Source organism: Portunus trituberculatus, chromosome 32, assembly GCF_017591435.1.
Source record: "Portunus trituberculatus isolate SZX2019 chromosome 32, ASM1759143v1, whole genome shotgun sequence".
Lineage (NCBI taxonomy): Eukaryota > Metazoa > Arthropoda > Malacostraca > Decapoda > Portunidae > Portunus > Portunus trituberculatus.
Genome location: NC_059286.1, coordinates 12928640 through 12940921, shown reverse-complemented (window position 1 = coordinate 12940921; position 12282 = coordinate 12928640). Strand labels below are relative to the sequence as shown.

General features: G+C 41.2%; 1 protein-coding gene across 2 annotated transcripts in view; it reads right to left on the bottom strand.

Moving 5' to 3' along the window:
* Positions 1-83: 83 nt before the first annotated feature.
* The window catches only part of LOC123511794 (brahma-associated protein of 60 kDa-like), a 12492-nt gene continuing 293 nt past the window's right edge, over positions 84-12282 (bottom strand). The window contains exons 2-10 of one of the 2 annotated variants that reach the window (XM_045267809.1): positions 10579-10760; positions 9932-10052; positions 8646-8744; positions 8025-8180; positions 5986-6129; positions 4121-4342; positions 3491-3658; positions 2142-2315; positions 84-425 (exon numbers count right to left, since the gene is read on the bottom strand). In XM_045267809.1, the coding sequence (XP_045123744.1) occupies positions 255-425; positions 2142-2315; positions 3491-3658; positions 4121-4342; positions 5986-6129; positions 8025-8180; positions 8646-8744; positions 9932-10052; positions 10579-10760 (1437 nt within the window). In that variant the 3' untranslated portion in view covers positions 84-254. Of the gene's footprint in view, positions 426-2141; positions 2316-3490; positions 3659-4120; positions 4343-5985; positions 6145-8024; positions 8181-8645; positions 8745-9931; positions 10053-10578; positions 10761-12282 lie in introns of both variants that reach the window. The other variant, XM_045267808.1, reaches the window with a different exon arrangement.

The following is a 12282-nucleotide window of genomic DNA, read 5'->3' as shown; positions in this document are numbered from 1 at the left end:
GTATACTTGTAAGTATATATAGACTAGTACTACTAATTGTTGATATGTATTGGGATAGTAATTGGGTTGTATTAAGATTTGCATTCTATGAAATAAAATCTATTTAGATATACCATACAGCTACATAAAAGAAACCATACAAAGTTTACAATATTACAGCAGTCTTAATCTAACTGGAAAGATCTTAATGTAATGACACCATCTGTGAAGCACAAGGCTTAAGAATGTAGAGATTACATCATACAAGTAGGAGCTCAGTTGTTCCTAATGCCAAGGGCTTGCTCCAGCTCTGCCCGCTTCTGTTGTATCTTGGAGTAGAAGTAACGATTAACGGCCTCGTGCATCCAGGGCTGGTAGTAGTACTGTGCTCGCCGCTCCTCCTCAGGGTTGCCCACAACATCAGTCATGGTTTTCAGGTCCCGGTTCTGATAAAAATGGCAGAGAATCATGGAACTGGTAACTTTTAAGCCAGTTTTTCCATTTGTCTAGATTATCTTGGTAAATCTCACATATTTTATAGTAGATGCAAAGGTAATGAAAAAAAAAATGGAAGTAACAGGAGAGAAAATCTCATATTTGTTTATAAATGATGCAAAGGTAATGAAAAAAAAAAAAAAATTTGTAGCAGGAGAGACGACTTTTTTTTTACATGGTTCGAGCAGGGCTCCTATTGTATCACTCATTGCATTACACTTTTCCACCGTTCTCTGTGGAAACCTGTATTTTCCAATATCCTTCACACACTGCCTCTAGGAATCCTAATCTTTGTCTTCTTGTCCTTCTAGCTGCTTGTCACCTGCACCAGGTCTCTCTCTCTCTCTCTCTCTCTCTCTCTCTCTCTCTCTCTCTCTCTCTCTCTCTCTCTCTCTCTCTCTCTCTCTCTGGTGTGTGTGTGTGTTTTACTTTTTACCTAGTGAAATACAGGACAAGAGCCACACTGGGCTCATGCTGTCCTATCTCCATATATACTTTTATCCAAGTTTTCCTTAAATTTGTAGATTGCCTTGACACACACAGTCTCGACAGGAAGCTCATTCCACGCTGCTATACTACTATATGAAGAAACTGTTTCTTGATGTTTCTTCTGCACTCTCCTTTTCAATTTCTTTTTTATGTCCTCGTGTGTGTGTTTACTTAGTTGTGTTTTACAGGGAAAGAGCTATGCTTGTGCTATCCTGTCTCTATACATATACTCATCCAATTTAGCCATAGTCATGAATATTTCTTGCTTGAACCAGTGTTTTATCCATATTGTTCTGTATTTCTATGCTTCTGTTTGGAAAACTATATTTCTTAATGTCTCTTCAATTTCCTGCTGTGTCCTTTTGTATTTCTTGAGTTCCACACCAATAGGTCTTTTCTGTCAACTTGGTACATCCCCTTTCATGCCCTGTGTACAGCAATTAGGTCTCCTGTTGCAAGTTTGTCTTTTTAATCTTTCCTCATAAGTTATGTATCTCAAACTTGGAGCCATTTGGCTGCAGCTCTGAATCCTTCCTATGTTCCTTATACCTTTTTTTATTATGTGGTGACCATATAAGTGCAGCAGAAGTTTAGCTGGAACATGTTTTCTATTAGTTTGTTCATCATCTCTTCATCTATGTAGGTAAATGCCCTTTTCATTTTTCTTAGTAACTCGTAGGTTTCCCCAACTACGTTGTTTTCCTATGATAGATGCGCATGTGTCAGAGAGAGAGAGAGAGAGAATAGTGGACACTGCCACTGCCATAATTAGCATGTAAGAATTCAGACAGATTCCTGCCAATGAAAAAACATCCGACATACTGATTTACCACTAAATCAGGATAAGTTCTGGAGGAGGAGGAGGAGAAAAAAAGTCAAAATATAAGCCTAACAGCAATCACTACCCACTCATCCTCTGTCAAGCAAGCCATCGATCACCACTGCCCAGCCTCTAGGGTTTAATAAGGAAGTTATGAGAGGTACAGTGAAGGTAACAACTGTGTAAGGAAGTCCAGATGGTTTCCTGGAGAACACCAAACTTGCCATTACACCATTCAAAAATGTTTGTTTACATTGAGACCCTTCTACAGAATCACACCTATATTTTTCAAGGTCTCTTCTCCAAATACATAAAAAACAAACCCTCTAACACTCATCATCAGACAGTCTTGACCCACCTGTGAGATGAGCCACTTCTGGATGAACTGTTGTGGGTCTTTGGCAAAGGAGAGGTAGAACTCCCGGTTGGTCTTGAGGGAGTTGATGGTCTCCACAGTCTCATGGATCTTTGTATCCAGAGTCTGGATGTCTTGCTGGGAGTTCGTGCTGAGCAGGAAGTTATTCATTTGTGTCTGAAACAAGGAAGAAATGGTAAGTCAATAGGTCTGATATGCTGTTCTGAAAGCTGCTCTTGCAATAATGCTACTAAATAAACCTTGGAGATCAAAGTGTTCAGCAAAGAAAAGACAGTGAAGGTAAATATTTCTAACCTCACTTAAAAGAAGGTAAATATTTCTAACCTCACTTAAAAGAATTCTTTTAACACATACCATTCAACAAGTACATATGCACTTAAATAATTTACGGCCTGTCCAGATGAGGGGCAGTTGCCCGCCGTGCAAACACTGTTACCATATATCTATGCAGTGGAATGACGTCATAAGCACAGAAATGAAGGAAACAGATCTGGCAACAACAGATGTTGCTGTGTTCCACAGTCCCTACTCTGTTCACCAGGCAAAGACTGGCAGGTGAACTTGTGTCCAAACTAAGGGCAGTTGTTCGCCGGGCACTACCCGTTGATCGTATACTCCTCCCTTCTTTAGCAGGGTTACCAGGTCACAAGGTGTGCATAGCAGACCGGGCACTCCAGGGCAGGCAGCGGCCAATAGCACAATCGGACAGACTAGGACAATATGGGATACAGCAAGAACCATCGCAGGAGTAAAGGTATAGTGTTGTGTAGCATTATTTTTGCTTCGTGCACGAAAAAGAACCCCCAAAAAAAAAGAATGGTTGGAAAAAAGATAAATGGGAAGTCATGTGACAATATTGCAAGAACTTCAAGATGAACATGCAAGTGATTGTCTCCACACCTGTTCTTTGCCACACGGGACAGACGAAGTGTATAGTGGAAACCTGGAACTGACTGCAAGGGAGTTCCGCAGGTTAACTTCATGTGTTTTGCAACATGCTCTCTTTATACGATTACCAACCATCACACCAGCAGGCATTGCTTCGACCACGGGTAAAGACACTTGGATGATTTGCCCGTGGTTTTCTCGCTTCTGACGTCATGTTTGCTCCCATCATTAAAACAATTCTGGTAACAGTGTTTGCATGGCGGACAACTGTCCCTCGTCTGGACAGGGCTTTACTTGCTTCCCATGCTTCCCTTATTCATCCTACAAAACCATACTTAATAAGAGAACATTCAATTCCATGATCTCTCCAAACATCTTGTCCACTCATTCCTTCACATGCAGCTTGTTTTCCTTTCATTCTTTCCTGCTTTATTCTACCTCACCTTCAGATTGTCATCCACCTCTACATCAATGTCATAGCAGGAGGTCTTCTTTTGGTCTACCCCTTCCACAGAGATGGTGTGATTGATAATGATGGGGTCAGGAGGGAACAGCAGCTGGTTGAGGCGTCCTGGAATTTCCGCAAACTTCATCCTTGGGACACCAAAGATCTGAGGGAGTAAAGATTGTGCTGAGCATTGAAAGTACCAAATGAACAACATCTACAATGTGTGTAGTATATCTCAGAGTACCATTAAAGCTTACTGAATAAATACACAATGGTGGTTGGTAATCTATCATGATGCAAAAACGCCTCCACTCAAAACACAAACACTGAGAGGACACAGTAAGAAATTATACATAATAAATTAGCAAAGAGAGAGATGAGAAATTGGTTTTCCTGACAAGGACTGGAAGTTGTGTGAGCAAGAAAGAAAACTCCAGCTCAGTGGATCAGGGTTAGCACGGCAGCGGTGGTAAGTCCCAGTAATTAAAAGGTTTATGGCATTTCAATTCATTTCAATGGGGAAACTTTATTTGAATTATGAACAAATTGAGCTATGAACTCTGTCCCGGAGCAAATTACTTGCTTACCTGTAAATATGCAATCAGATAAGAACACAGACACACACCTGCTCCAGATATTTGTCACAGTTGATGTATTCTCTCTCATGACTGTCCTGCAGCTTGTGTGTCTTGATGTACTGCCATAGAGCAGTGATAATGACAGGTCTGGTCTGTGTGTGCACCCCAAGCAGGCGTGCCAACCGAGGGTCCAGCTTGAACTGGTGAGGCTGGTAGTCAAGGAGCAGCAGGATGGTGCACCTCACATTCTTGTCTCCTGGTCTCTTTACCTGTAATTGTGATGTGGTGTACAGTGACTTGCTATACATAATAACAGCAAACTGGTTATAGTGAGTGGACAGCATTCTTACTTTGCCAAAGGAGAGAGGGAACCTGCTTTTACTGGAAATGTCACAAACTAGGTAGCTAGTGCTACCTAGAGTATTCATTACAGAATAAAAAATACAATTAGGTAGATTACTGATTACCTTGCTGTGGTCACTAAGATCTGTAAGATGTACTCTCTACATGATGGTATGTAAAAACATGACAAAATTAGTTATCACAGGAGGAACAGGAACACTGGTAAGAACGACACTCTAGAACTAACATTCACAAAGACAGTCATAACACAAAACTGGAATGCTGCAATCTAACTGTTCTTGATCATTTTCTTCAAATGTTTTCATACACAGGCAATCCCCTCTTAACGAAGGTTCACACAACGAAATTTCGCTACAACGAAGGTTTCCTTTTACTACCATCTGTTCGTTTAACAAACACCAAACTCGCTTCAACGAAATTTTATCCAGGTAATTTTTTTCCAAGTTTGAAAGCCCCGCCGTATCACGCAAGCCGACAGGCTTTTGAATATACCAGCGCCTCTCATGGACAAAACGTGTACCACTCACTCCCCTAGTTCAAAACAATAACAACGTCAGCAGCAGCTCGTCTTTCCTCGCTCTACATGCCACCAAAACATCCTGCAATGTCACCTAGCATTGCTAAGAAGACCAGGAAGTCTCTTACTCTCGAAGTGAAGCTGGATACTATTCACAAACACGAGAGAGGTGAGAAAACTAATAGCACTGCTTCCCACCATGGTTTGACTCCATCTACTGTCTACCATTTTCAAGTCAGCAGACTCTATTAAGAAGGCTGGTGAGATCATATCTTCCTTGCAAGCTAAAAGAACCACCTGAACTTGTGACTCTGCAATGGATAAAATGGAAAGCCTTGTGGTACATAAGTTTTGTATGCAATGCGCCCTTTGTTTACATTCCACAGTTGCCAGCTAGCGTATTTCCTGCTCCACTCTCCCTCCGTTCATAGATTTAAGGTCATCAACATTATAAAGTTACTTACATACATACATTAGTGTACATTATAATATAATGACTTAGTCTTAAATTAAACTGCTTAAATGTTTAACTTCATAATTTTTACTTTCATTAAACCTTTTACTGTACTTTGATGCACTCTCGCTTTGTTTACTCTAAATGGAAGCTCAAGTCAGGGGTTAAATTTGTTATAATTGGTTAGTTTTACGAAAATTTGCTTAACGAAGGGTTTTTAGGAACGTAACCCCTTCGTGTTAAGAGGGGGTTGCCTGTATTGTGCAACGGACATTTTAATTCAAACTGTCCAAAGTATCCACATCAATACATATTCTTAGATCTTAAGAAGGAATTCTTCAATATCCCTAAACATTTGCCATAAATACAAAACTACCCAACTGCCTTTTAACAATGTAGCTTTATCAAACTTAGCTCATATAAAAATACTATTAATTTTTAAAAAAGTTGTCCTTCATAATCTGTGGCACAATTACCCAAAACAAGTCAAATCATGCAATGAGTGACCACAACCACTAGGCGAGTCAAGGTTCTGGATGCAAGGTGAACAAAGACAGAGACAGACACACAGTACATACCTGGAAGCCATCTGTCTCCTGAGTGGTGGCGGTACGGTGCCACTCCACCAGATGATTGTCGGGCCCGTACAGCTCTTTATCTAACTCTATGACCAGTGACTTGAAGAATGAGGAGAATTTGCGCTTCAACTTGCTAGGGTCATTCTGGGAAGGCCGGGGCTGGATTTAGTCGAACACAATACCAAAAAAGACAAGGAGAGGGTTGGGGTCAGGGCTGGAAGAGGAGAGGAGGCAAGTACAGTAGAATCCCATTTACCTAAACCCACTCTGTCCAAAGGCCTCAAGTAACTGATTTCCAGAGGTGCACTTAATGTACACATAACCCTCCGTTATCGTGCTCTTCCGTTATCACACACTTATGAAAATTTGCAAAATTCAGTTTTAGCGCATCTGGAAAGTCGTTATCGCGCACCCTAAGTAGTAGTAGTAGAAGTAGTAGTAGTACTACCCATATCTCAACTACACACCGACGAATGGTTAGATGGGGGAAGAGGAGGAGGAAGAGGTGGAAGGGGAGAAAGATGATCATGAGGAGGAGGAGGAGCCAGCAGCCAATCATCGCTGTGTATTCACATCACGTGACGTGAATAAGGAAGCTGATTGGTTCTGGTCACTCTGCTCACCACCACCACCACCACACCTTAGTATTCTGTTGTTCAGAGCTGGTTTTTTAAGAAAATTTCTGGGATGAGGCACCAATATATGTATTTCTTATTTATTCTTCACTTCCATTATCGCGTTTTCCGCTATCATGCAGTTTTTTAGGTACCAATTTCACGCGATAACGAAGGGTTAGGTGTACTAAAATATTGAACACAGACAAAACCCAACTGTCAAATCTTGCACAAGCAACAAGACAAGCTTTGGCTTCTCCCTGCACTAGACATTACACTGGCTAACAATAACTTTCCACAATGAAAAACAAACTGGCCACCTCTTGTGATTCTACTGTTGTCTTCTTAGGATTAACATGTCAGAAGTCCTTTCCTTCTTCGCTTTTGTTTCCATCATTAACTTGTTTTCCCATTATACTGAAATGCTTCACACTCTAATGCCAATATGCATGACATCACAACCCATTTTTCACAACTTATAGTGAGCATCTGGTTTGATTTGCTTGGCTTTGCTTCCTGTTCACCAGACAAGACTCACTGTAATTCCTGGGTGCTCCTGAAGTTGATATGCCACTGACATTTTCCAATTTGAGACCGAAGGAGACCTGATGCAGAATACAACACTACATTTGGCAACCATTACAGTAGAACTTCCATAAACATTTTCAGCATTGGAAGGACTGAAGGGATAAGAGTGAGGTGACAAGGAACACACTTAAAAAGACTTATAAACTACTTAGCTGTAAGATCAGATATATATAAAAGGATATCAGTGTCAGAATAAAAAATATATATTACATTGTTAAACTGTAAGATAACTTTGAACACACTTATGTATGAGATTCTTAAGAATAAATCTGAGTAATCTGAACTGATCTCCACATCCACCAAGGTAAATGATAAAGAGGGATTCTACTGTAGTGGGATTGTGGAAGAGTGCAGAAGGAAAAATTAAGTGCCTTAGAGTGAAGAGGAAAGATGAAGAGATGCAGGTAATGGGAATGTAAAGAAATGCTTAATACACTACATGACCAAATGGAATACAGAGACAGAATTACACAAGGATCTGAAATTAATTGTGTGAAACTTCAGAAGATTATCCTTATAGAAACAATTATATAACAATTATATAACTCCCTGTGATGTACTATACAAGTGTAAATGTACAAAAGTCCTTGGATAAACTCAAATAATATTCCCTGCACATCAGAAGCCTTCCATATAACCCTCACACAAACCAGACAAGTCACCATGCACTCAGCAACACTATACAACACACTTACACTCAATGCCCTGCAACCCAGCCAGGTCAGCAATGCTCCTCCCACCCAGCAAAGCCCCAGCCTACCTTAGAGTCCTCCAGAAAACACCCAGGTCACCCTCCACTCAGCAATGCCCCGCTCACCCAGCACACCCCCAGCCTACCTTATGGTCCTCCAGCAGCCGTCCCTCCACCCTCAGCTCCCACGAGGCCACCGAGGCATCGTCCCCCTCACCGCCCTCAGCCCGGGCCGGGTAGAACGTGTTGGAGATGAAGATGCGCAGTTTTTTCTTCACTTTCATGGGCCGCTTCAGTGCCTCCTGTGGGGGTTAATGATGGGTCACATGTTTTTTTCATCTTTTTATGTAAAAGAGGATATCTGGCCAACGACAACAAAAATGACTAAATAAAACGGCCCACTTATATGCCATTCCCTGAGCAGGTACAAGAGAGCTAACCAAAAGGAATGGGATAAATGTCTTGACACCTCCCACTTAACACCAATCTGAACAGTGAAAAAAAAAAAAAACAATAAACAAGCATTAACCATCATAAAACACATATTTATGACATTAAAATGGAGAAAACACACAAAAGAAACACATCTTCATCTTCTCTATTTACCCTGTAATAAATATGTGGGCAAAGTAATATGAGTGTGTGAGAAGGGAGAACCAAGGAAATGTGAACAAAACAATACCAGAGTGCTTTTGGGTGAGTAAATAAACCTTAGTCTTCATTAGCAAAAAAAGGATAAATTCTGAGTCATAACCAGTAACACACACCTGAATGTCAAGCCTCTTCCTCATGATGGTGGCGTCTAGCTTGCGTTCAAAGGCCAGCAGGTCCATATACGCTTGACTCTCCGGCACCAGATCCCTCACCTGTAGGCACCACACTGTTACTATCCTTAACTCATGAAAATTTACACAAACTTACTTATGCCTTATGCACAATGGTAACAGTAGAATAACTAATCTGAAGGATATAGGTTGATAAATGGGACAGGGACCAACTCGGGTTGTCATAAATGCAACATGGTAACATTGTGGCTGGAAACTGAATCCTAGCAAGAAACTTAGGGAAGCAAGTAAATACAAGTGAACAAATAATCAGAAGGGTATTGGATGATAATGGGACAGTGGTCAACTCAGGCCTTCATAAATACAATATGGCAACACTGGCTGGAAACTGAATTCTAACAAGAAACTTAGGGAAGTAAATACATGTGAAAAAATAATCAGAAGGGTATTGGATGATAAATAGGACAGTGGTCAACTCAGGCCATCATAAATACAACATGGCAACACTAACTGGGAACTGAACTGTAGCAGGACATTCAGGGAAGCAAACAAATATGTTATAAATTAGAGCATAAATAATCATTGAATAGAATTTGGTTGGCACTGGCTGTCTAAATGAACACTATAATGAAATCTTAACCTGTTATTTTCTGCAATCAGTAGACAAGTCAGAGGCAGTGTATCCTATCTATTTATTTACATAGAATTGCAAGAACAAAGCATCACACATTCATATTCACCACAGCCAGTGGAAAAGGGACTGTCACGTGGCTCACTGCACTATATCCTGCCAGTGCAGAAAGTATGGAGAGCACATCATAAGGATCATTTTGTTAATATACAAGGATAAGAATGTGTAATGGTTGGTAGTGGTGGTGACAATACAATGAACTGCCACTCTTTCATGGCTTATTTCTACATTGTGTTGCTGGTTTACTTTTAATTTTCTTTCATTGTGACCTATTATAACTCTTTTTACAATGAGGGAGATCTCACTTTATTGCAGAAATTTTCTTTATTATACTTAACAAACTACAAGCTAAATCATGGCATGAGTTGAGGAAATCCCCTGACATCGTACAGAAATTTCCAAAGTATAATACCAATTTACTGTGACCAACTATTAACCTGAGCTAATGTAATAACCCTTGGAGTTAGTAAATAAACAGTTCCCAGGTACAGTACAAGATGCAATGATGTGCAGTCAGGCCCCACCATAAAACACCAACTACTACCAAGTGACACCAACTCCTTCACACACATCTAACCTTCTGTGGCAGGATCTTCTCCGCCAGCTTCTTCTTCTTCTTTGAACTAACGTGGCCATAGTCTGAAGGCAACTGGCCTGGGGGAGGCCCACCCCCTGCTCCTCCACCACTGCGGGACACGCTGCAACAACAACATAAGTAGTAAGTAACACGTCATGCAATCAGGAAACACACAGCTGGATGTGTTTCATAATGTAAAACCAGCAATCTTTTAGGCTACGTCTACATTAGGACTGGGCAGTTGGGGAGGCAGAAGGACTGCTGACGGGGGGTGGGAGGATGGGGTGCTAGTGGAGGTGAGCACCGACAAATGAGACAAGCATTGTCAGTCTCCTACCTACTGTCAAAGAGTGGATACACATGAGTGCCACAACAAATGTAGCCCTACAAGAGGCTTTGGTACACACAAGTCCTCTGTACCTACCATTTATCATGTATTAAAGTCAAGACAGATTAGTCCTGGGATTCCCCGACTGCCTAGCCCTAGTGTAGACAGGGCCTTACTGTGCAAGAGAGAGAGAGAGAGAGAGAGAGAGAGAGAGAGAGAGAGAGAGAGAGAGAGAGAGAGAGAGAGAGAGAGAGAGAGAGAGAGAGAGAGAGAGAGAGAGAGAGAGAGAGAGAGAGAGAGAGAGAGGGGGTTTGATTACCTCTTAGATGACCCTGAGGAGGCAGGTCGCTTGGAGCCTGGTGTCTGAGAGAGGGGTGGCCGCACCATGCCTCCAGAGTAGGGTTGGCCTGGACCACCAGCAGGGCGCTGCATGCCTGCCGCAGGACTCCCTCCGGGGCCCCCAATACCCACTGGCGGGTACTGAGCACGCTGCACATTCATCTGCGAGTGAAAAATAACTAAAGATGTGGCCAACAACAAAGAGGACATGCTATTGGGACAATTTAATGGAAACCAGGAATACACAAGAAAAGAGTCATAGACCGCTGCTCTAGGGAAAACTTAAAAGAGTAAATGAAGTGGTTCAGTGGAATGTAAGTGTAAACATGGTAGGGAGAGATAAAATGAAAGTGGAGTGATTTGTGACAGAAAATGCTGGTTGATTATCTGGTAAAGATGTATCAACACTTATCAGAAAAAAATAGTCCGCAAAATAGTTAGCACTTATTCTAGACATTTACCAATAAATGTGTAGTATTACGATTCAGCAGACGGTTAATGTCTGTCCTTGTCAGTAGTACATGACACAACTGCATGTTATGGTAGTATACGCAGTTATGGTAGTATACTCACTGTACTTCACATATATGAAGTTTTTTTTTTCACGAGCTTGGCAATGTCCTAACATAGATGTCCCTCCAGCTCTTCTCATCTCCCAGCTCCACATTCACAGATTTTTCACACGTCTGATTTGACACCATATATATGAAGCCACGCTATCGGTCAACAAGAGAATGAGAGAAAAGAGAAAATAAACAGAGGAAATGGAATTTAAACAGGATAGAGAAAAATTAATGATAAATGGAGGAAATGAAAATAAAACAGGATAGAAGAAAATGGATAATAAACGGAGGAAATGGGAATAAAGCAAGAGATAGAAAGAAAAATGGATAACGAATATATGAAAAGAAGGAAATGGGAATGAAAGTATGATAATAAATAAAGGAACAGGAGGAAATTATAATAAAACAGCAGATAGAAAAGTGGATAACGAATATGGGAAGAGGATAGCAAATAAGGGGACAGGAGGAAATGGTAATGAGAATGATAACAAATAAGGGAATGATAACGAATAAGGGAAGTGAAAATATAATAATAAAAAAAAAAAAAAAAGGGAATAGGAGGAGCATGTGTGTTGTTGACCAATAGCGTGGCTTCACATATGTGACGTTAAATCAGCTGCATGAAAGAGCTGGGAATGGGAAACCGGGAAACGAGGAGAGCTGGAGGAACGTCTATATTAGGGCAATGCCTCTGATATTGATGCTTTTGAGGATAAATACATCGCACCAAAAAACAGGGTTAGATTAACTTTAGTTTAAGATAGGTTACATTAGGTAAATTAGTTTACTAGTAGGTTAAGATAAGTTTTTATTTCGGTTGAGTCAGTCGGGGATACCAAAATAAGCCAAATTTCGCATTTCCGCAAAGGGTGTAAGGAGACAAACGTCCATAATTGGCAAACGAAAGATCTCTCGCTAATATTTACCCAGTAGTCAGTAGACGGACTGCGGATTGGTCCCACTCAGAAGCCATCCCTGCCTCTCTAAGGGCAACTTTGGCTAGCGAGTAAGGGTGCCATGTCCCTACCGTCTCCCTAGGCGGTGTGAGCTGCGCCGCCCACAACCACCCACTACACTAATACGCCCAGTCCTCGCTGAGTCCCACATAGCAGCAACACCAC